Source organism: Salmo salar, chromosome ssa06 (genome assembly GCF_905237065.1).
Source record: "Salmo salar chromosome ssa06, Ssal_v3.1, whole genome shotgun sequence".
Classification (NCBI taxonomy): domain Eukaryota; kingdom Metazoa; phylum Chordata; class Actinopteri; order Salmoniformes; family Salmonidae; genus Salmo; species Salmo salar.
The window spans coordinates 91,077,163-91,102,651 of NC_059447.1; the positions used below are offsets into that span (position 1 = coordinate 91,077,163).

Consider the following 25,489-nt stretch of genomic DNA (forward strand, 5'->3'; position numbering starts at 1 on the left):
TTGTTGACGGTCTCTCTCTCTAGTGTCTCCTGTTGTTGACGGTCCTCTCTCTCTAGTGTCTCCTGTTGTTGACGGTCTCTCTCTAGTGTCTCCTGTTGTTGACGGTCTCTAGTGTCTCCTGTTGTTGACGGTCTCTCTCCAGTGTCTCCTGTTGTTGACGGTCTCTCTCTCTCTAGTGTCTCCTGTTGTTGACGTCTCTCTCTCTCTCTAGTGTCTCCTGTTGTTGACGGTCTCTCTCTCTCTAGTGTCTCCTGTTGTTGACGGTCTCTCTCTCTAGTGTCTCCTGTTGTTGACGGTCTCTCTCTCTCTAGTGTCTCCTGTTGTTGACGGCTCTCTCTCTAGTGTCTCCTGTTGTTGACGGTCTCTCTCTCTAGTGTCTCCTGTTGTTGACTGTCTCTCTCTCTCTAGTGTCTCCTGTTGTTGACGGTCTCTCTCTCTCTCCTCTAGTGTCTCCTGTTGTTGACGGTCTCTCTCTCTCTAGTGTCTCCTGTTGTTGACGGTCTCTCTCTCTCTCTCTAGTGTCTCCTGTTGTTGACGGTCTCTCTCTCTCTAGTGTCTCCTGTTGTTGACGGTCTCTCTCTCTCTCTAGTGTCTCCTGTTGTTGACGGTCTCTCTCTCTCTCTCTAGTGTCTCCTGTTGTTGACGGTCTCGTCTCTCTCTAGTGTCTCCTGTTGTTGACGGTCTCTCTCTCTCTAGTGTCTCCTGTTGTTGACGGTCTCTCTCTCTCTCTAGTGTCTCCTGTTGTTGACGGTCTCTCTCTCTAGTGTCTCCTGTTGTTGACGGTCTCTCTCTCTCTCTAGTGTCTCCTGTTGTTGACGGTCTCTAGTGTCTCCTGTTGTTGACGGTCTCTCTCTCTCTCTAGTGTCTCCTGTTGTTGACGGTCTCTCTCTCTCTTAGTGTCTCCTGTTGTTGACGGTCTCTCTCTCTCTCTTAGTGTCTCCTGTTGTTGACGGTCTCTCTCTCTCTTCTAGTGTCTCCTGTTGTTGACGGTCTCTCTCTCTCTCTCTAGTGTCTCCTGTTGTTGACGGTCTCTCTCTCTCTAGTGTCTCCTGTTGTTGACGGTCTCTCTCTCTCTTAGTGTCTCCTGTTGTTGACGGTCTCGTCTCTCTCTAGTGTCTCCTGTTGTTGACGGTCTCTCTCTCTCTAGTGTCTCCTGTTGTTGACGGTCTCTCTCTCTCTAGTGTCTCCTGTTGTTGACGGTCTCTCTCTCAGTGTCTCCTGTTGTTGACGGTCTCTCCTCTAGTGTCTCCTGTTGTTGACGGTCTCTCTCTCTCTTAGTGTCTCCTGTTGTTGACGGTCTCTCTCTCTCTTAGTGTCTCCTGTTGTTGACGGTCTCCTCTCTCTCTAGTGTCTCCTGTTGTTGACGGTCTCTCTCTCTCTAGTGTCTCCTGTTGTTGACGGTCTCTCTCTCTCTAGTGTCTCCTGTTGTTGACGGTGTCTCTCTCTCTAGTGTCTCCTGTTGTTGACGGTCTCTCTCTCTCTAGTGTCTCCTGTTGTTGACGGTCTCTTAGTGTCTCCTGTTGTTGCGGTCTCTAGTGTCTCCTGTTGTTGACGGGTCTCTCTCTAGTGTCTCCTGTTGTTGACGGTCTCTCTCTCTCTAGTGTCTCCTGTTGTTGACGGTCTCTCTCTCTTCTAGTGTCTCCTGTTGTTGACGGTCTCTCTCTCTCTAGTGTCTCCTGTTGTTGACGTGTCTCTCTAGTGTCTCCTGTTGTTGACGGTCTCTCTCTCTCTAGTGTCTCCTGTTGTTGACGGTCTCTCTCTCTAGTGTCTCCTGTTGTTGCGTGTCTCTCTCTCTCTAGTGTCTCCTGTTGTTGACGGTCTCTCTCTCTCTAGTGTCTCCTGTTGTTGACGGTCTCTCTCTCTCTAGTGTCTCCTGTTGTTGACGGTCTCTCTCTCTAGTGTCTCCTGTTGTTGACGGTCTCTCTCTAGTGTCTCCTGTTGTTGACGGTCTCTCTCTCTAGTGTCTCCTGTTGTTGACGGTCTCTCTCTCTCTCTAGTGTCTCCTGTTGTTGACGGTCTCTCTCTCTCTCTAGTGTCTCCTGTTGTTGACGGTCTCTCTCTAGTGTCTCCTGTTGTTGACGGTCTCTCTCTCTCTCAGTGTCTCCTGTTGTTGACGGTCTCTCTCTCTCTAGTGTCTCCTGTTGTTGACGGTCTCTCTCTCTCTCTCCCTAGTGTCTCCTGTTGTTGACGGTCTCTCTCTCTCTCTCTAGTGTCTCCTGTTGTTGAGTCCTGTCTCTCTCTCTCTAGTGTCTCCTGTTGTTGACTGGCTCTCTCTCTAGTGTCTCCTGTTGTTGACGGTCTCTCTCTCTCTAGTGTCTCCTGTTGTTGACGGTCTCTCTCTTAGTGTCTCCTGTTGTTGACGGTCTCTCTTTAGTGTCTCCTGTTGTTGACGGTCTCTCTCTCTCTCTAGTGTCTCCTGTTGTTGACGGTCTCTCTTTAGTGTCTCCTGTTGTTGACGGTCTCTCTCTCTCTAGTGTCTCCTGTTGTTGACGGTCTCTCTCTAGTGTCTCCTGTTGTTGACGGTCTCTCCTAGTGTCTCCTGTTGTTGACGGTCCTCTCTAGTGTCTCCTGTTGTTGACGGTCTCTTTCTAGTGTCTCCTGTTGTTGACGGTCTCTCTCTCTCTAGTGTCTCCTGTTGTTGACGGTCTCTCTCTCTAGTGTCTCCTGTTGTTGACGGTCTCTCTTCTCTAGTGTCTCCTGTTGTTGAGCCTGTGTCTCTGTCTCTAGTGTCTCCTGTTGTTGACGGTCTCTGTCTCTAGTGTCTCCTGTTGTTGACGGTCTCTCTCTCTAGTGTCTCCTGTTGTTGACGGTGTCTCTGTCTCTAGTGTCTCCTGTTGTTGACGGTGTCTCTCTCTCTAGTGTCTCCTGTTGTTGACGGTGTCTCTCTCTCTAGTGTCTCCTGTTGTTGACGGTGTCTCTCTCTCTAGTGTCTCCTGTTGTTGACGGTCTCTCTCTCTCTCTAGTGTCTCCTGTTGTTGACGGTCTCTCTCTCTCTCTAGTGTCTCCTGTTGTTGACGGTGTCTCTCTCTCTCTAGTGTCTCCTGTTGTTGACGGTCTCTCTCTCTCTAGTGTCTCCTGTTGTTGATTGGTCTCTCTCTCTCTCTAGTGTCTCCTGTTGTTGACGGTCTCTCTCTCTCTAGTGTCTCCTGTTGTTGACGGTCTCTCTCTAGTGTCTCCTGTTGTTGACGGTCTCTCTCTAGTGTCTCCTGTTGTTGACGGTCTCTCTCTCTCTAGTGTCTCCTGTTGTTGACGGTCTCTCTCTCTCTAGTGTCTCCTGTTGTTGACGGTCTCTCTCTCTCTAGTGTCTCCTGTTGTTGACGGTCTCTCTCTCTCTAGTGTCTCCTGTTGTTGACGGTCTCTCTCTCTCTAGTGTCTCCTGTTGTTGACGGTCTCTCTCTCTCTCTAGTGTCTCCTGTTGTTGACGGTCTCTCCCTCTCTCTAGTGTCTCCTGTTGTTGACGGTCTCTCTCTCTCCTAGTGTCTCCTGTTGTTGACGGTCTCTCTCTCTCTAGTGTCTCCTGTTGTTGACGGTCTCTCTCTCTCTAGTGTCTCCTGTTGTTGACGGTCTCTCTCTCTCTAGTGTCTCCTGTTGTTGACGGTCTCTCTCTCTCAGTGTCTCCTGTTGTTGACGGTCTCTCTCTCTCTAGTGTCTCCTGTTGTTGACGGTCTCTCTCTCTAGTGTCTCCTGTTGTTGACGGTCTCTCTCTCTAGTGTCTCCTGTTGTTGACGGTCTCTCTCTCTCTAGTGTCTCCTGTTGTTGACGGTCTCTCTCTCTAGTGTCTCCTGTTGTTGACGGTGTCTCTCTCTCTAGTGTCTCCTGTTGTTGACGGTCTCTCTCTCTAGTGTCTCCTGTTGTTGACGGTCTCTCTCTCTCTCTAGTGTCTCCTGTTGTTGACGGTCTCTCTCTCTCTAGTGTCTCCTGTTGTTGACGGTCTCTCTCTCTCTCTAGTGTCTCCTGTTGTTGACGGTCTCTCTCTCTCTAGTGTCTCCTGTTGTTGACGGTCTCTCTCTCTCTAGTGTCTCCTGTTGTTGACGGTCTCTCTCTCTCTAGTGTCTCCTGTTGTTGACGGTCTCTCTCTCTCTAGTGTCTCCTGTTGTTGACGGTCTCTCTCTCTCTAGTGTCTCCTGTTGTTGACGGTGTCTCTCTCTCTAGTGTCTCCTGTTGTTGACGGTCTCTCTCTCTCTAGTGTCTCCTGTTGTTGACGGTCTCTCTCTCTCTAGTGTCTCCTGTTGTTGACGGTCTCTCTCTCTAGTGTCTCCTGTTGTTGACGGTCTCTCTCTCTAGTGTCTCCTGTTGTTGACGGTCTCTCTCTCTCTAGTGTCTCCTGTTGTTGACTGGTCTCTCTCTCTCTAGTGTCTCCTGTTGTTGATGGTCTCTCTCTAGTGTCTCCTGTTGTTGACGGTCTCTCTCTAGTGTCTCCTGTTGTTGACGGTCTCTCTCTCTCTAGTGTCTCCTGTTGTTGACGGTCTCTCTCTCTCTAGTGTCTCCTGTTGTTGACGGTCTCTCTCTCTAGTGTCTCCTGTTGTTGACGGTGTCTCTCTCTCTAGTGTCTCCTGTTGTTGACGGTCTCTCTCTCTCTCTAGTGTCTCCTGTTGTTGACGGTCTCTCTCTCTCTCAGTGTCTCCTGTTGTTGACTGTGTCTCTCTCTCTAGTGTCTCCTGTTGTTGACGGTCTCTCTCTCTCTCTAGTGTCTCCTGTTGTTGACGGTCTCTCTCTCTCTCTGTGTCTCCTGTTGTTGACGGTCTCTCTCTCTCTCTTAGTGTCTCCTGTTGTTGACGGTCTCTCTCTCTAGTGTCTCCTGTTGTTGACGGTCTCTCTCTCTAGTGTCTCCTGTTGTTGACGGTCTCTCTCTCCTAGTGTCTCCTGTTGTTGACGGTCTCTCTCTCTCTAGTGTCTCCTGTTGTTGACGGTCTCTCTCTCTAGTGTCTCCTGTTGTTGACGGTCTCTCTCTCTCTAGTGTCTCCTGTTGTTGACGGTCTCTCTCTCTCTAGTGTCTCCTGTTGTTGACGGTCTCTCTCTCTCTCTAGTGTCTCCTGTTGTTGACGGTCTCTCTCTCTCTAGTGTCTCCTGTTGTTGACGGTCTCTCTCTCTCTCTAGTGTCTCCTGTTGTTGACGGTCTCTCTCTCTCTCTAGTGTCTCCTGTTGTTGACGGTCTCTCTCTCTCTAGTGTCTCCTGTTGTTGACGGTCTCTCTCTCTCTAGTGTCTCCTGTTGTTGACGGTCTCTCTCTCTAGTGTCTCCTGTTGTTGACGGTCTCTCTCTCTCTAGTGTCTCCTGTTGTTGACGGTCTCTCTCTCTCTAGTGTCTCCTGTTGTTGACGGTCTCTCTCTCTAGTGTCTCCTGTTGTTGACGGTCTCTCTCTCTCTAGTGTCTCCTGTTGTTGACGGTCTCTCTCTCTCTAGTGTCTCCTGTTGTTGACGGTCTCTCTCTCTCTCTCTAGTGTCTCCTGTTGTTGACGGTCTCTCTCTCTCTCTAGTGTCTCCTGTTGTTGACGGTCTCTCTCTCTCTAGTGTCTCCTGTTGTTGACGGTCTCTCTCTCTCTAGTGTCTCCTTTTCACTCCACTTCATGGAACAGTTGTCAGTAACAGGAAAGACCCGGTCAGACAACGTCTTTGTATTGTTGCCCGTATACTGCAGGTTAGTGACTAGATGTACCTACAGACAGTTTATCAGACTTACTCAGGTTCTTTCCTTGGAAACGCACAGCAGAGCGGAAGGTCACCTGATGTGAAACAATACAACTATTAAGTGACTTAAATCATAAATGGAAAGGAAGTAGAAAAGCAATTCTACAATAACATTTTCATGCCTTAAAATATAAACTTGTGTTTTTGCTTATTTGGTTCCTAAATCTCCCACTAGGAAATGAATTGAGGAGCTGACTGCAAAATAATACAATCGGTGCAAAATATTAGCTAATCACTAGAACTGTGTCTCAAAGGGCACCCTATTCCATACAGTGCACTATGGGCCCTGGTCAAAAGTAGTGTACTACGTAAGGGATAGGGTGCTATTTGTGACGTACACTAAAACTAATTACCTTCATAACAAAGTGTAAACACTTTTTTGTATATTTAACCGATTTTTAGATTTTTGATTTGGTATTTTCATTCATGAATGAGTCAAAAATTGAGAGTGAGGCTTGGAAGGGTGTGGTATGCATACTGCCTAGTATACTACCGTAATTTCCGGACTATTAAGCGCACCTGAATATTAGCCGCACCCACTGAATTAAAAAAATATATATATTTTGAACATAAATAAGCCGCACATGTCTATAAGCCGCAGGTGCCTACCGGTACATTGAAACAAATGAACTTTACACAGGCTTTAACGAAACACGGCTTGACAAAATGCTTCACACGGCTTGTAATAAAAAGAAATAGGCTTTAACGAAACACGGCTTGTAACAAAAAATAAAAAATTAGCAGTAAGCTTTAGTTGTCTTTTTGCACTGAGTCAATTCCTCACGCTGCTGTTTCCAACGTCTTATCATCGACTCATTAAGACCAAGCTCCCGTGCAGCAGCTCTATTTCCTTTTCCAACAGCCAGATCAATCGCCTTCAACTTGAAAGCTACATCATATGCATTTCTCCGTGTCTTTGCCATGATGAGGGTGACAAAATGACTACCGTAATCAGAATAATGGGAAGTTTGAGAGCGCTCGATTTAATCTAAACAGTAACCAAAAAAAGTTGTTTGACCTTAACCCGTTCGGCAATTTCATTGGTCTAATGAAAGCTTCATGCCGCCAAAAAACTGAGCACGTCACAGAATGTTTTTTTTTTATATATTTTTTTTGAAAGCGGGTAAAACCCATATATTAGCCGCGTCATTGTTTAAGCCGCGAGGTTCAAAGCCTGGGAAAAACTCCTTGGAGGAGGAGTGACAGTCTAGATTGAACCTCTGTAAAATATAACTTTAATGTCTGTCCATCTATGTTGGATAGAAGTATAAAACACAACATGCAACAATTTCAAAGACTTTACTGAGTTAAAGTTCAAATAAGGAAATCAGTTAATTGAAATAAATTAATTAGGCCTTAATCTATGGATTTCACATGACTGGGAATACATATATATATCTGTTAGTCACAGATACCTGGATAAGAAAACCAGTCAGAATCTGGTGTGACCATTTGCCTCATGCAGCGCGACACGTCTCCTTCACATAGAGTTGATCAGGCTGTTGATTGTGGCCTGTGGAATGTTGTCCCACTCCTATTCAATGGCTGTATGAAGTTTCTGGATATTGGTGAGAACTGGAACACGCTGTCGTACACATTGATCCAGAGCATCCCAAACATGCTCAATGGGTGACATGTCTGGTGAGTATGCAGGCCATGGAAGAACTGGGACATTTTCAGCTTCCAGGAATTGTGTACAGATTCTTGCAACATGGGGCCGTGCATTATCATGCTGAAACATAAGGTGATGGTGGTGGATGAATGGCACGACAATGGGCCTCAGGATCTCGTCACGGTATCTCTCTGTGCATTAAAATTGCCATTGATAAGATGCAATTGTGTTTGTTGTCCGTAGCTTATGCCTGCCCATACCATAACCCCACCGTGGGGCACTCTGTTCACAATGTTAACATCAGCAAACCGCATGCGCGCACAAAGCACACAATTTGAGAGAAATACGTTTTTTGTGCATATGGAACATTTCTGGGATCTTATTACTTAATTGTATTTTATTTAACCTTTTTATTTAACCAGGCAAGTCAGTTAAGAACAAATTCTTATTTACAATGACGGCCTACCAAAAGGCCTCCTAAAATAAAAAGTAGGACAAACGCACTTCGAGAGACATCACAACACTACATAAAGAGAGACAACACAACACTACATAAAGAGAGACAACACAACACTACATAAAGAGAGACCTAAGACGACAACACAACATGGTAGCAACACAACATGGTAGCAACACAACATGACAACAACACAACATGACAACAACACAACATGACAACACAACATGGTAGCAACACAACATGGTAGCAACACAACATGGTAGCAACACAACATGGTAGCAACACAACATGGTAGCAACACAACATGGTAGCAACACAACATGACAACAACACAACATGGGAGTAACACAACATGACAACACTTGGCAACAACATGGTAGCAACACAACATAACATGGTAGCAACACAACATAACATGGTAGCAACACAACATAACATGGTAGCAACACATGACAACAACATGGTAGCAACACATGACAACGAACATGGTAGCAACGTAACATTGGTAGCAACGCAACATATGGTAGCAACGCAACATATGGTAGCAACATAAAACATCCATAACCTGAGTGGAAACCAGACTACATACCAGAGAGAATACTATAGACATCAAGAAAGCCAATCAGTTGATTATGGACAAGTTTTTCCAACACTTTTGATAAACAGGGCAAAATTAGAAATAGGCCTATAACAGTTGTGGTGGTTCTGTTACTGGACCCTGCTGGGTTCTGTCCAGATGGACTGTCCTCATCTCTCTCTGTTACTGGACCCTGCTGGGTTCTGTCCAGATGGACTGTCCTCATCTCTCTCTGTTACTGGACCCTGCTGGGTTCTGTCCAGATGGACTGTCCTCATCTCTCTCTGTTACTGGACCCTGCTGGGTTCTGTCCAGATGGACTGTCCTCATCTCTCTCTGTTACTGGACCCTGCTGGGTTCTGTCCAGATGGACTGTCCTCATCTCTCTCTGTTACTGGACCCTGCTGGGTTCTGTCCAGATGGACTGTCCTCATCTCTCTCTGTTACTGGACCCTGCTGGGTTCTGTCCAGATGGACTGTCCTCATCTCTCTCTGTTACTGGACCCTGCTGGGTTCTGTCCAGATGGACTGTCCTCATCTCTCTCTGTTACTGGACCCTGCTGGGTTCTGTCCAGATGGACTGTCCTCATCTCTCTCTGTTACTGGACCCTGCTGGGTTCTGTCCAGATGGACTGTCCTCATCTCTCTCTGTTACTGGACCCTGCTGGGTTCTGTCCAGATGGACTGTCCTCATCTCTCTCTGTTACTGGACCCTGCTGGGTTCTGTCCAGATGGACTGTCCTCATCTCTCTCTCTGTTACTGGACCCTGCTGGGTTCTGTCCAGATGGACTGTCCTCATCTCTCTCTCTGTTACTGGACCCTGCTGGGTTCTGTCCAGATGGACTGTCCTCATCTCTCTCTTGTTACTGGACCCTGCTGGGTTCTGTCCAGATGGACTGTCCTCATCTCTCTCTGTTACTGGACCCTGCTGGGTTCTGTCCAGATGGACTGTCCTCATCTCTCTCTGTTACTGGACCCTGCTGGGTTCTGTCCAGATGGACTGTCCTCATCTCTCTCTCGTTACTGGACCCTGCTGGGTTCTGTCCAGATGGACTGTCCTCATCTCTCTCTTGTTACTGGACCCTGCTGGGTTCTGTCCAGATGGACTGTCCTCATCTCTCTCTCTGTTACTGGACCCTGCTGGGTTCTGTCCAGATGGACTGTCCTCATCTCTCTCTCTCTGTTACTGGACCCTGCTGGGTTCTGTCCAGATGGACTGTCCTCATCTCTCTCTCTCTGTTACTGGACCCTGCTGGGTTCTGTCCAGATGGACTGTCCTCATCTCTCTCTCTGTTACTGGACCCTGCTGGGTTCTGTCCAGATGGACTGTCCTCATCTCTCTCTCTCTGTTACTGGACCCTGCTGGGTTCTGTCCAGATGGACTGTCCTCATCTCTCTCTCTCTGTTACTGGACCCTGCTGGGTTCTGTCCAGATGGACTGTCCTCATCTCTCTCTCTGTTACTGGACCCTGCTGGGTTCTGTCCAGATGGACTGTCCTCATCTCTCTCTGTTACTGGACCCTGCTGGGTTCTGTCCAGATGGACTGTCCTCATCTCTCTCTCTGTTACTGGACCCTGCTGGGTTCTGTCCAGATGGACTGTCCTCATCTCTCTCTCTGTTACTGGACCCTGCTGGGTTCTGTCCAGATGGACTGTCCTCATCTCTCTCTCCTGTTACTGGACCCTGCTGGGTTCTGTCCAGATGGACTGTCCTCATCTCTCTCTCTCTGTTACTGGACCCTGCTGGGTTCTGTCCAGATGGACTGTCCTCATCTCTCTCTCTGTTACTGGACCCTGCTGGGTTCTGTCCAGATGGACTGTCCTCATCTCTCTCTCTGTTACTGGACCCTGCTGGGTTCTGTCCAGATGGACTGTCCTCATCTCTCTCTCCTGTTACTGGACCCTGCTGGGTTCTGTCCAGATGGACTGTCCTCATCTCTCTCTCTGTTACTGGACCCTGCTGGGTTCTGTCCAGATGGACTGTCCTCATCTCTCTCTCTGTTACTGGACCCTGCTGGGTTCTGTCCAGATGGACTGTCCTCATCTCTCTCTCTGTTACTGGACCCTGCTGGGTTCTGTCCAGATGGACTGTCCTCATCTCTCTCTCTGTTACTGGACCCTGCTGGGTTCTGTCCAGATGGACTGTCCTCATCTCTCTCTCTCTGTTACTGGACCCTGCTGGGTTCTGTCCAGATGGACTGTCCTCATCTCTCTCTCTTGTTACTGGACCCTGCTGGGTTCTGTCCAGATGGACTGTCCTCATCTCTCTCTCTCTGTTACTGGACCCTGCTGGGTTCTGTCCAGATGGACTGTCCTCATCTCTCTCTCTCTGTTACTGGACCCTGCTGGGTTCTGTCCAGATGGACTGTCCTCATCTCTCTCTCTGTTACTGGACCCTGCTGGGTTCTGTCCAGATGGACTGTCCTCATCTCTCTCTCTCGTTACTGGACCCTGCTGGGTTCTGTCCAGATGGACTGTCCTCATCTCTCTCTCTGTTACTGGACCCTGCTGGGTTCTGTCCAGATGGACTGTCCTCATCTCTCTCTCTGTTACTGGACCCTGCTGGGTTCTGTCCAGATGGACTGTCCTCATCTCTCTCTCTGTTACTGGACCCTGCTGGGTTCTGTCCAGATGGACTGTCCTCATCTCTCTCTCTGTTACTGGACCCTGCTGGGTTCTGTCCAGATGGACTGTCCTCATCTCTCTCTCTCTGTTACTGGACCCTGCTGGGTTCTGTCCAGATGGACTGTCCTCATCTCTCTCTCTGTTACTGGACCCTGCTGGGTTCTGTCCAGATGGACTGTCCTCATCTCTCTCTCTCTGTTACTGGACCCTGCTGGGTTCTGTCCAGATGGACTGTCCTCATCTCTCTCTCTGTTACTGGACCCTGCTGGGTTCTGTCCAGATGGACTGTCCTCATCTCTCTCTCTTGTTACTGGACCCTGCTGGGTTCTGTCCAGATGGACTGTCCTCATCTCTCTCTCTCTGTTACTGGACCCTGCTGGGTTCTGTCCAGATGGACTGTCCTCATCTCTCTCTCTCTGTTACTGGACCCTGCTGGGTTCTGTCCAGATGGACTGTCCTCATCTCTCTCTCTGTTACTGGACCCTGCTGGGTTCTGTCCAGATGGACTGTCCTCATCTCTCTCTCTGTTACTGGACCCTGCTGGGTTCTGTCCAGATGGACTGTCCTCATCTCTCTCTCTGTTACTGGACCCTGCTGGGTTCTGTCCAGATGGACTGTCCTCATCTCTCTCTCTCTGTTACTGGACCCTGCTGGGTTCTGTCCAGATGGACTGTCCTCATCTCTCTCTCTCTGTTACTGGACCCTGCTGGGTTCTGTCCAGATGGACTGTCCTCATCTCTCTCTCTGTTACTGGACCCTGCTGGGTTCTGTCCAGATGGACTGTCCTCATCTCTCTCTCTGTTACTGGACCCTGCTGGGTTCTGTCCAGATGGACTGTCCTCATCTCTCTCTCTGTTACTGGACCCTGCTGGGTTCTGTCCAGATGGACTGTCCTCATCTCTCTCTCTGTTACTGGACCCTGCTGGGTTCTGTCCAGATGGACTGTCCTCATCTCTCTCTCTGTTACTGGACCCTGCTGGGTTCTGTCCAGATGGACTGTCCTCATCTCTCTCTCTCGTTACTGGACCCTGCTGGGTTCTGTCCAGATGGACTGTCCTCATCTCTCTCTCTCTGTTACTGGACCCTGCTGGGTTCTGTCCAGATGGACTGTCCTCATCTCTCTCTCTGTTACTGGACCCTGCTGGGTTCTGTCCAGATGGACTGTCCTCATCTCTCTCTCTCTGTTACTGGACCCTGCTGGGTTCTGTCCAGATGGACTGTCCTCATCTCTCTCTCTCTGTTACTGGACCCTGCTGGGTTCTGTCCAGATGGACTGTCCTCATCTCTCTCTCTGTTACTGGACCCTGCTGGGTTCTGTCCAGATGGACTGTCCTCATCTCTCTCTCTGTTACTGGACCCTGCTGGGTTCTGTCCAGATGGACTGTCCTCATCTCTCTCTCTCTGTTACTGGACCCTGCTGGGTTCTGTCCAGATGGACTGTCCTCATCTCTCTCTCTCTGTTACTGGACCCTGCTGGGTTCTGTCCAGATGGACTGTCCTCATCTCTCTCTCTCTGTTACTGGACCCTGCTGGGTTCTGTCCAGATGGACTGTCCTCATCTCTCTCTCTCTGTTACTGGACCCTGCTGGGTTCTGTCCAGATGGACTGTCCTCATCTCTCTCTCTCTGTTACTGGACCCTGCTGGGTTCTGTCCAGATGGACTGTCCTCATCTCTCTCTCTCTGTTACTGGACCCTGCTGGGTTCTGTCCAGATGGACTGTCCTCATCTCTCTCTCTGTTACTGGACCCTGCTGGGTTCTGTCCAGATGGACTGTCCTCATCTCTCTCTCTCTGTTACTGGACCCTGCTGGGTTCTGTCCAGATGGACTGTCCTCATCTCTCTCTCTGTTACTGGACCCTGCTGGGTTCTGTCCAGATGGACTGTCCTCATCTCTCTCTCTTGTTACTGGACCCTGCTGGGTTCTGTCCAGATGGACTGTCCTCATCTCTCTCTCTCTGTTACTGGACCCTGCTGGGTTCTGTCCAGATGGACTGTCCTCATCTCTCTCTCTCTGTTACTGGACCCTGCTGGGTTCTGTCCAGATGGACTGTCCTCATCTCTCTCTCTCTGTTACTGGACCCTGCTGGGTTCTGTCCAGATGGACTGTCCTCATCTCTCTCTCTCTGTTACTGGACCCTGCTGGGTTCTGTCCAGATGGACTGTCCTCATCTCTCTCTCTCTGTTACTGGACCCTGCTGGGTTCTGTCCAGATGGACTGTCCTCATCTCTCTCTCTCTGTTACTGGACCCTGCTGGGTTCTGTCCAGATGGACTGTCCTCATCTCTCTCTCTCTGTTACTGGACCCTGCTGGGTTCTGTCCAGATGGACTGTCCTCATCTCTCTCTCTCTGTTACTGGACCCTGCTGGGTTCTGTCCAGATGGACTGTCCTCATCTCTCTCTCTCTGTTACTGGACCCTGCTGGGTTCTGTCCAGATGGACTGTCCTCATCTCTCTCTCTCTGTTACTGGACCCTGCTGGGTTCTGTCCAGATGGACTGTCCTCATCTCTCTCTCTCTGTTACTGGACCCTGCTGGGTTCTGTCCAGATGGACTGTCCTCATCTCTCTCTCTCTGTTACTGGACCCTGCTGGGTTCTGTCCAGATGGACTGTCCTCATCTCTCTCTCTCTGTTACTGGACCCTGCTGGGTTCTGTCCAGATGGACTGTCCTCATCTCTCTCTCTCTGTTACTGGACCCTGCTGGGTTCTGTCCAGATGGACTGTCCTCATCTCTCTCTCTCTGTTACTGGACCCTGCTGGGTTCTGTCCAGATGGACTGTCCTCATCTCTCTCTCTCTGTTACTGGACCCTGCTGGGTTCTGTCCAGATGGACTGTCCTCATCTCTCTCTCTCTGTTACTGGACCCTGCTGGGTTCTGTCCAGATGGACTGTCCTCATCTCTCTCTGATCTGTTTCTATCTCCTTTCTCTCTCCAGTTGTGAGGAAGCTGCAGGAGTTTGAGTTACCATACGTATCAGTCACCAGCTTACGAAGCTCAGAGTTCCACATCATCCTGCGGAAAAGGTATGACCTCTCTACACCGTGACTGTCATTTTCTATCTACTTGTCTAGATATGCAGCTCCAATCAGAACTACAGTCACTTGGACTGAATAGCGAGCAGTTAAATACAGCAGACACTCAACAAATGTCAATCACTTGGCTCTTTTAGGAAGAAGCAACTGTTACAAGGTTTCTCTCCTTCCAAGTTCCCGACAAGTGAGGACCAGTCTGGATTCTCTAATCTAGCCACATAATATCTTCCATAGATGATCTCGTGAAACCGTTTGACTCACCAGTACTGTACTTGTGACCTCACCAGACACTTGGGTATCCTGAGTTGTCCCAGTATGAGTCCAGCTGGTTTATATAAGTGAAGCCATATGGTACAGAGAGAAGTATAACAGATTGACTGAGGAGCGAAGAGTTTATCATGGTCCTCTAGCTACCATGTGTGTTAGTGACGTGAGGTTTCTCTGACTGCAGTCTGAGGCCTGATAACTTCTCTCCCTCCTCGACTTTTAACACCGGTCTTATTTCAACTTCCTCTGTCTCTCTCTCTCTGCTTCTCTTTTATCTTCCTCTCTCCCTGTCCCCCCCTCTCGCTTCGGCTCTCTCGTTCTCTCTCGCACGCTCTCTTTCTTTCTCTCTCTCCTTGCACTGACTCATCACTATGCACACTCATAACATGAATAACGACACAACACAGACACTTTTACACACCATATACTGCTGCTACTCTGTTCTTTATTTTACTCTTATTATTATCTATCCTGATGCCTGGTCACTTTACCCTGCCTTCATGTACATATCTACCTCTAATACCTTATTATTATCTATCCTGATGTCTAGTCACTTTACCCTGCCTTCATGTACATATCTACCTCAAATACCTTATTATTATCTATCCTGATGCCTAGTCACTTTACCCTGCCTTCATGTACATATCTACCTCAAATACCTTATTATTATCTATCCTGATGCCTAGTCACTTTACCCTGCCTTCATGTACATATCTACCTCAAATACCTTATTATTATCTATCCTGATGTCTAGTCACTTTACCCTGCCTTTATGTACATATCTACCTCAAATACCTTATTATTATCTATCCTGATGCCCAGTCACTTTACCCTGCATTCATGTACATATCTACCTCAAATACCTTATTATTATCTATCCTGATGTCTAGTCACTTTACCCTGCCTTCATGTACATATCTACCTCAAATACCTTATTATTATCTATCCTGATGCCTAGTCACTTTACCCTGCCTTCATGTACATATCTACCTCAAATACCTTATTATTATCTATCCTGATGTCTAGTCACTTTACCCTGCCTTCATGTACATATCTACCTCAAATACCTTATTATTATCTATCCTGATGCCTGGTCACTTTACCCTGCCTTCATGTACATATCTACCTCAAATACCTTATTATTATCTATCCTGATGCCTAGTCACTTTACCCTGCCTTCATGTTCATATCTACCTCAAATACCTTATTATTATCTATCCTGATGCCTAGTCACTTTACCCTGCCTTCATGTACATATCTACCTCAAATACCTTATTATTATTATCCTGATGTCTAGTCACTTTACCCTGCCTTCATGTACATATCTACCTCAAATACCTTATTATTATCTATCCTGATGCCTAGTCACTTTACCCTGCCTTCATGTACATATCTACCTCAAATACCTTATTATTATCTATCCTGATGTCTAGTCACTTTACCCTGCCTTCATGTATACATATCTACCTCAAATACCTTATTATTATCTATCCTGATGCCTAGTCACTTTACCCTGCCTTCATGTACATATCTACCTCAAATACCTTATTATTATCTATCCTGATGCCTAGTCACTTTACCCTGCCTTCATGTACATATCTACCTCAAATACCTTATTATTATCTATCCTGACACCTAGTCACTTTACCCTGCCTTCATGTACATATCTACCTCAAATACCTTATTATTATCTATCCTGATGTCTAGTCACTTTACCCTGCCTTCATGTACATATCTACCTCAAATACCTTATTATTATCTATCCTGATGCCTAGTCACTTTACCCTGCCTTCATGTACATATCTACCTCAAATACCTTATTATTATCTATCCTGATGCCCAGTCACTTTACCCTGCCTTCATGTACATATCTACCTCAAATACCTTATTATTATCTATCCTGATGCCTAGTCACTTTACCCTGCCTTCATGTACATATCTACCTGAAATACCTTATTATTATCTATCCTGATGCCTAGCCACTTTACCCTGCCTTCATGTACATATCTACCTCAAATAACTTATTATTATCTATCCTGATGTCTAGTCACTTTACCCTGCCTTCATGTACATATCTACCTCAAATACCTTATTATTATCTATCCTGATGTCTAGTCACTTTACCCTGCCTTCATGTACATATCTACCTCAAATACCTTATTATTATCTATCCTGGTGCCTGGTCACTTTACCCTGCCTTCATGTACATATCTACCTCAAATACCTTATTATTATCTATCCTGATGTCTAGTCACTTTACCCTGCCTTCATGCACATATCTACCTCAAATACCTTATTATTATCTATCCTGATGCCTAGTCACTTTACCCTGCCTTCATGTACATATCTACCTCAAATACCTTATTATTATCTATCCTGATGCCTAGTCACTTTACCCTGCCTTCATGTACATATCTACCTCAAATACCTTATTATTATCTATCCTGATGCCTAGTCACTTTACCCTGCCTTCATGTACATATCTACCTCAAATACCTTATAGCTCCACATTGATCTGGTACTGATACTTCCTGTATATAGCTCTGCACATTGATCTGGTACTTCCTGTATATAGCTCCATTCCTGTGGTTTTGTTTATTCCTCTTGTGTTACTATTACATTTGTATTATTATTTTAAACTCTGCATCGTAAACAAGGTTTTCACAGTAAAGTCTACACCATTCTTTGTACCTCTCTCTCTTCCTCCAGAACAGAAAGGGGTAAACTATACAAGATGTTGTTATTTCACCCCCTCCTGTCTCCCTCAAGGAAAGTCTTAGCTGTTCTGACCTAGTTCTAACAGAGACTGAGTGTGAATGGCAACCTATTCCCTCTGTAGAGCCCTATTGGTCCTGGTCAAAAACAGTGCACTATATAGAGAATAGGGTGCCTTTTTAAGATGCAGATAGAAAACGGTGAGCAAAAGAACTAGCAGTAACCTTTTAGGAAGCAGATGGAGAACGGTGAGCAACAGAACTAGCTGCAGTCATTTAGGAAGCAGATGGGGAAACGGTGAGCAACAGAACTAGCTGCAGTCATTTAGGAAGCAGATGGGAAACGGTGAGCAACAGAACTAGCAGCAGTCATTTAGGAAGCAGATGGGGAAACGGTGAGCAACAGAACTAGCAGCAGTCATTTAGGAAGCAGATGGGAAACGGTGAGCAACAGTCATTTATGAAGCAGATGGGAAACGGTGAGCAACAGAACTAGCAGCAGTCATTTAGGAAGCAGATGGGAAAACGGTGAGCAACAGAACTAGCAGCAGTCATTTAGGAAGCAGATGGGGTAACGGTGAGCAACAGAACTAGCTGCAGTCATTTAGGAAGCAGATGGGAAACGGTGAGCAACAGAACTAGCTGCAGCCATTTAGGAAGCAGATGGGAAAACGGTCAGCAACAGAACTAGCAGCAGTCATTTAGGAAGCAGATGGGGAAAACGGTGAGCAACAGCACTAGCAGCAGTCATTTAGGAAGCAGATAGGGAAAACGGTGAGCAACAGAACTAGCTGCAGCCATTTAGGAAGCAGATGGGAAAATGGTGAGCAACAGAACTAGCAGCAGTCATTTAGGAAGCAGATGGGGAAACGGTGAGCAACAGAACTAGCAGCAGTCATTTAGGAAGCAGATGGGGAAAACGGTGAGCAACAGAACTAGCAGCAGTCATTTAGGAAGCAGATGGGGAAAACGGTGAGCAACAGCACTAGCAGCAGTCATTTAGGAAGCAGATAGGGAAAACGGTCAGCAACAGAACTAGCAGCAGTCATTTAGGAAGCAGATAGGGAAACGGTGAGCAACAGAACTAGCTGCAGCCATTTAGGAAGCAGATAGGGAAACGGTGAGCAACAGAACTAGCTGCAGCCATTTAGGAAGCAGATGGGGTAACGGTGAGCAACAGAACTAGCAGCAGTCATTTAGGAAGCAGATGGGGTAACGGTGAGCAACAGAACTAGCAGCAGTCATTTAGGAAGCAGATAGGGAAACGGTGAGCAACAGAACTAGCTGCAGCCATTTAGGAAGCAGATAGGGAAACGGTGAGCAACAGAACTAGCTGCAGCCATTTAGGAAGCAGATGGGAAAACGGTGAGCAACAGAACTAGCAGCAGTCATTTAGGAAGCAGATGGGGAAACGGTGAGCAACAGAACTAGCAGCAGTTATTTAGGAAGCAGATGGGAAACGGTGAGCAACAGAACTAGCAGCAGTCATTTAGGAAGCAGATGGGGTAACGGTGAGCAACAGAACTAGCAGCAGTCATTTAGGAAGCAGATGGGAAACGGTGAGCAACAGAACTAGCAGCAGTCATTTAGGAAGCAGATGGGGAAACGGTGAGCAACAGAACTAGCAGCAGTCATTTAGGAAGCAGATGGGAAACGGTGAGCAACAGAACTAGCAGCAGTCATTTAGGAAGCAGATGGGGAAACGGTGAGCAACAGAACTAGCAGCAGTCATTTAGGAAGCAGATGGGGCAACGGTGAGCAACAGAACTAGCAGCAGTCATTTAGGAAGCAGATGGGGAAACGGTGAGCAACAGAACTAGCAGCAGCCATTTAGGAAGCAGATGGGGAAACGGTGAGCAACAGAACTAGCAGCAGTCATTTAGGAAGCAGATGGGGAAAACGGTGAGCAACAGAACTAGCAGCAGTCATTTAGGAAGCAGATGGGGTAACGGTGAGCAACAGAACTAGCAGCAGTCATTTAGGAAGCAGATGGGGAAACGGTGAGCAACAGAACTAGCAGCAGTCATTTAGGAAGCAGATGGGGAAACGGTGAGCAACAGAACTAGCAGCAGTCATTTAGGAAGCAGATGGGGAAACGGTGAGCAACAGAACTAGCAGCAGTCATTTAGGAAGCAGATGGGGTAACGGTGAGCAACAGAACTAGCAGCAGCCACCCAGAGAGCATGAAACATTAATCCCCAGATAAACTACTGGATTAGAATGAAATGAAAGCATAATGTTCTGTTTGGTTGAAGACAGAGACTTACTTGCCAGGTCAAATAAGTAGAAATATGCAGTGGTTAGTAGAGATGTATCCCTCTCCCCTCTTCTTCCTCTCCCCCTCTCCTTCATCCCCCTCTTATTCTCCCTCTTCTCTCCCCTGCTGGTGGCTAGGAATTGCTAATGCGGCCAGAGTTACTCCTCTTGTTTTATAAACAATTTCTAATCTCTCCCCTCTAAATATCCCTGGCTTCATCCTCATTTACTAGTTAGGTTCCAGGGAGATTATGGGGTGTTTAAACTGGTTGGATTACAGATTATGGGGTGTTAAACTGGTTAGATTACAGTTGTATTAAGGGGTGTTAAACTGGTCAGATTACAGTTGTATTAAGGGGTGTTAAACTGGTCAGATTACAGTTGTATTAAGGGGTGTTAAACTGGTCAGATTACAGTTGTATTAAGGGGTGTTAAACTGGTCAGATTACAGTTGTATTAAGGGGTGTTAAACTGGTCAGATTACAGTTGTATGAAGGGGTGTTAAACTGGTCAGATTACAGTTGTATGAAGGGGTGTTAAACTGGTCAGATTACAGTTGTATTAAGGGGTGTTAAACTGGTCAGATTACAGTTGAATCGCAGGTGGATTAAGTTTGAAGTATTATTGTCAAGTGTACAGGTACAGTGAAATGCCTTTCTTGCCAGCTCCATATCCAACAATGCAGTAATCAATATCAATGTAGCACTAAAAATAACAAGGTAGAACAAAAACACACAAGGAAATATATAAGAAAGAAGAACACAAGAAAGTTAGAAGCTGTATAGAGGGTCAGTTACAGTACCATATTAACAATGTGCAGGGATACTGGAGTGATGGAGGTAGATATGTATAGGGGTAAGGTGACTATATACAGGGTCAGTTACAGTACCATATTAACAATGTGCAGGGATACTGGAGTGATGGAGGTAGATATGTATAGGTGTAAGGTGACTCTATACAGGGTCAGTTCCAGTACCATATTAACAATGTGCAGGGATACTGGAGTGATGGAGGTAGATATGTATAGGGGTAAGGTGACTATATACAGGGTCAGTTACAGTACCATATTAACAATGTGCAGGGATACTGGAGTGATGGAGGTAGATATGTATAGGGGGAAGGAGACTCTATACAGGGTCAGTTACAGTACCATATTAACAATGTGCAGGGATACTGGAGTGATGGAGGTAGATATGTATAGGGGGAAGGAGACAGGGATACTGGAGTGATGGAGGTAGATATGTATAGGGGGAAGGTGACTATATACAGGGTCAGTTACAGTACCATATTAACAATGTGCAGGGATACTGGAGTGATGGAGGTAGATATGTATAGGGGGAAGGAGACAGGGATACTGGAGTGATGGAGGTAGATATGTATAGGGGGAAGGAGACAGGGATACTGGAGTGATGGAGGTAGATATGTATAGGGGGAACGGGACAGGGATACTGGAGTGATGGAGGTAGATATGTATAGGGGTAAGGTGACTATATACAGGGTCAGTTACAGTACCATATTAACAATGTGCAGGGATACTGGAGTGATGGAGGTAGATATGTATAGGGGGAAGGAGACTCTATACAGGGTCAGTTACAGTGCCATATTAACAATGCGCAGGGATACTGGAGTGATGGAGGTAGATATGTATAGGGGACAGGGATACTGGAGTGATGGAGGTAGATATGTATAGGGGGAAGGGGACAGGGATACTGGAGTGATGGAGGTAGATATGTATAGGAGACGGGGATACTGGAGTGATGGAGGTAGATATGTATAGGGGGAAGGGGACAGGGATACTGGAGTGATGGAGGTAGATATGTATAGGTGTAAGGTGACTATATACAGGGTCAGTTACAGTGCCATATTAACAATGTGCAGGGATACTGGAGTGATGGAGGTAGATATGTATAGGGGGAAGGAGACTATATACAGGGTCAGTTACAGTACCATATTAACAATGTGCAGGGATACTGGAGTGATGGAGGTAGATATGTATAGGGGTAAGGTGACTCTATACAGGGTCAGTTCCAGTACCATATTAACAATGTGCAGGGATACTGGAGTGATGGAGGTAGATATGTATAGGGGGAAGGGGACAGGGATACTGGAGTGATGGAGGTAGATATGTATAGGGGGAAGGAGACAGGGATACTGGAGTGATGGAGGTAGATATGTATAGGGGGAACGGGACAGGGATACTGGAGTGATGGAGGTAGATATGTATAGGGGGAAGGGGACAGGGATACTGGAGTGATGGAGGTAGATATGTATAGGGGTAAGGTGACTATATACAGGGTCAGTTACAGTGCCATATTAACAATGTGCAGGGATACTGGAGTGATGGAGGTAGATATGTATAGGGGGAAGGGGACAGGGATACTGGAGTGATGGAGGTAGATATGTATAGGGGTAAGGTGACTATATACAGGGTCAGTTCCAGTACCATATTAACAATGTGCAGGGATACTGGAGTGATGGAGGTAGATATGTATAGGGGAAGGGGACAGGGATACTGGAGTGATGGAGGTAGATATGTATAGGGGGAAGGGGACAGGGATACTGGAGTGATGGAGGTAGATATGTATAGGGGACAGGGATACTGGAGTGATGGAGGTAGATATGTATAGGGGGAAGGAGACAGGGATACTGGAGTGATGGAGGTAGATATGTATAGGGGGAAGGAGACAGGGATACTGGAGTGATGGAGGTAGATATGTATAGGGGTAAGGTGACTATATACAGGGTCAGTTACAGTACCATATTAACAATGTACAGGGATACTGGAGTGATGGAGGTAGATATGTATAGGGGGAAGGTGACTATATACAGGGTCAGTTACAGTACCATATTAACAATGTGCAGGGATACTGGAGTGATGGAGGTAGATATGTATAGGGGGAAGGGGACAGGGATACTGGAGTGATGGAGGTAGATATGTATAGGAGACGGGGATACTGGAGTGATGGAGGTAGATATGTATAGGGGGAAGGGGACAGGGATACTGGAGTGATGGAGGTAGATATGTATAGGGGTAAGGTGACTATATACAGGGTCAGTTCCAGTACCATATTAACAATGTGCAGGGATACTGGAGTGATGGAGGTAGATATGTATAGGGGTAAGGTGACTATATACAGGGTCAGTTCCAGTACCATATTAACAATGTGCAGGGATACTGGAGTGATGGAGGTATATATGTATAGGGGTAAGGTGACTATATACAGGGTCAGTTACAGTGCCATATTAACAATGCGCAGGGATACTGGAGTGATGGAGGTAGATATGTATAGGGGGAAGGGGACAGGGATACTGGAGTGATGGAGGTAGATATGTATAGGAGACGGGGATACTGGAGTGATGGAGGTAGATATGTATAGGGGGAAGGGGACAGGGATACTGGAGTGATGGAGGTAGATATGTATAGGTGTAAGGTGACTATATACAGGGTCAGTTCCAGTACCATACTAACAATGTGCAGGGATACTGGAGTGATGGAGGTAGATATGTATAGGGGACAGGGATACTGGAGTGATGGAGGTAGATATGTATAGGGGGAAGGGGACAGGGATACTGGAGTGATGGAGGTAGATATGTATAGGTGTAAGGTGACTATATACAGGGTCAGTTACAGTACCATATTAACAATGTGCAGGGATACTGGAGTGATGGAGGTAGATATGTATAGGGGTAAGGTGACTATATACAGGGTCAGTTACAGTACCATATTAACAATGTGCAGGGATACTGGAGTGATGGAGGTAGATATGTATAGGGGGAAGGGGACAGGGATACTGGCGTGATGGAGGTAGATATGTATAGGGGGAAGGGGACAGGGATACTGGAGTGATGGAGGTAGATATGTATAGGGGTAAGGGGACTATATACAGGGTCAGTTACAGTGCCATATTAACAATGTGCAGGGATACTGGAGTGATGGAGGTAGATATGTATAGGGGTAAGGAGACGGGGATACTGGAGTGATGGAGGTAGATATGTATAGGGGGAAGGGGACAGGGATACTGGAGTGATGGAGGTAGATATTTATAGGGGGAAGGGATACTGGAGTGATGGAGGTAGATATGTATAGGGGACAGGGATACTGGAGTGATGGAGGTAGATATGTATAGGGGGAAGGAGACAGGGATACTGGAGTGATGGAGGTAGATATGTATAGGGGTAAGGTGACTTTACAGGGTCAGTTCAGACCATGTGCAGGGATACTGGAGTGATGGAGGTAGATATGTATAGGGGGAAGGAGACAGGGATACTGGAGTGATGGAGGTAGATATGTATAGGGGGAAGGAGACAGGGATACTGGAGTGATGGAGGTAGATATGTATAGGGGGAAGGAGACAGGGATACTGGAGTGATGGAGGTAGATATGTATAGGGGGAAGGGGACAGGGATACTGGAGTGATGGAGGTAGATATGTATAGGGGTAAGGCATCAGGATATAAGATAAACAGAGTAGCAGCAGTTTGTATAGGAGTGGGTGTGTAGTGTCAGTATAAATGCATGTTATGTGTGAGTGTGCAAAGCTGTCATCATGGAAAAAAGGTTTATTACTTTGAAGAATCTAAAATATATTTAGAGTTTTAACTTTTTTGGTTACTACATGATTCCATATGTGTTATTTCCTAGTTTTGACGTCTTCACTATTATTCTACAGTGTATAAAATAGTAAAATTAAAGAAAAACCCTTGAATGAGTAGGTGTGTCCAAACTTGACTGTGTGTTTTTCTTAATTTTATACAGCAAAGATAATAACACAGTTACGTGTATTAGTTTCCCACACCTTTATTTCCTACTCCACAACCAGTGCTGTTTTTATAGCATACCAGTCAAAACAGAGTCGACTTATGTCGTACAGAAGTCAGGAGGACTTGAGTGGAGATGTTGAGTTTCACTGTAAGGTCTGAGCTGGTCTGGATAGTATCCTCTGTGGTTCTAGTAGTATTCGTCCTCCAGGTTGGGTATGTAAGGGCTTCGGAGGTAGGGTGGCAGATGAGGGGCCATAGGCCTCGCACCATAATCGTCAAATAGGCTGATGTGGTCCTTCACAAGATGAGGGTCAGAAATCAGCTCCAGGTCAGCAGTCTCCTCCCCCCTACCTCTTTTCCTTAGGGGTGCTGCCAGACCTCCACCAATCAGAACCAAGATCAGGAGGAGAGCCATCTAATCACAGGTGCTCATCAGAACCACTATTTTTAAATGGCAACGAAGATTAGTTTGACAGACGACACTATAAAACCCTAGTGATATAGAATGAGTCTGACTGACGACACTATAAAACCCTAGTGATATAGAAAAGTCTGATAGACGACACTATAAAACCCTAGTGATATAGAATGAGTCTGACTGACGACACTATAAAACCCTAGTGATATAGAATGAGTCTGACAGACGACACTATAAAACCCTAGTGATATAGAATGAGTCTGACAGACGACACTATAAAACCCTAGTGATATAGAATGAGTCTGATAGACGACACTATAAAACCCTAGTGATATAGAATGAGTCTGATAGACGACACTATAAAACCCTAGTGATATAGAATGAGTCTGATAGACGACACTATAAAACCCTAGTGATATAGAATGAGTCTGATAGACGACACTATAAAACCCTAGTGATATAGAATGAGTCTGACAGACGACACTATAAAACCCTAGTGATATAGAATGAGTCTGATAGACGACACTATAAAACCCTAGTGATATAGAATGAGTCTGACAGACGACACTATAAAACCCTAGTGCTATAGAATGAGTCTGATAGACGACACTATAAAACCCTAGTGATATAGAATGAGTCTGATAGACGACACTATAAAACCCTAGTGATATAGAATGAGTCTGACAGACGACACTATAAAACCCTAGTGATATAGAATGAGTCTGACAGACGACACTATAAAACCCTAGTGATATAGAATGAGTCTGATAGACGACACTATAAAACCCTAGTGATATAGAATGAGTCTGATAGACGACACTATAAAACCCTAGTGATATAGAATGAGTCTGATAGACGACACTATAAAACCCTAGTGATATAGAATGAGTCTGATAGACGACACTATAAAACCCTAGTGATATAGAATGAGTCTGATAGACGACACTATAAAACCCTAGTGATATAGAATGAGTCTGATAGACGACACTATAAAACCCTAGTGATATAGAATGAGTCTGACAGACGACACTATAAAACCCTAGTGATATAGAATGAGTCTGATAGACGACACTATAAAAC

At 46.2% G+C, this 25,489-nt stretch overlaps 1 protein-coding gene across 2 annotated transcripts in view; it reads left to right on the forward strand.

The window, feature by feature from the left end:
- snx17 (sorting nexin 17) overlaps positions 1-25,489 on the forward strand; it is an 84,996-nt gene that overhangs the window by 43,020 nt on the left and 16,487 nt on the right. For both annotated transcript variants that reach the window (XM_045721179.1, XM_045721180.1), the window contains one exon: positions 13,898-13,985. In XM_045721179.1, the coding sequence (XP_045577135.1) occupies positions 13,898-13,985 (88 nt within the window). The remainder of the gene's footprint in view (positions 1-13,897; positions 13,986-25,489) is intronic.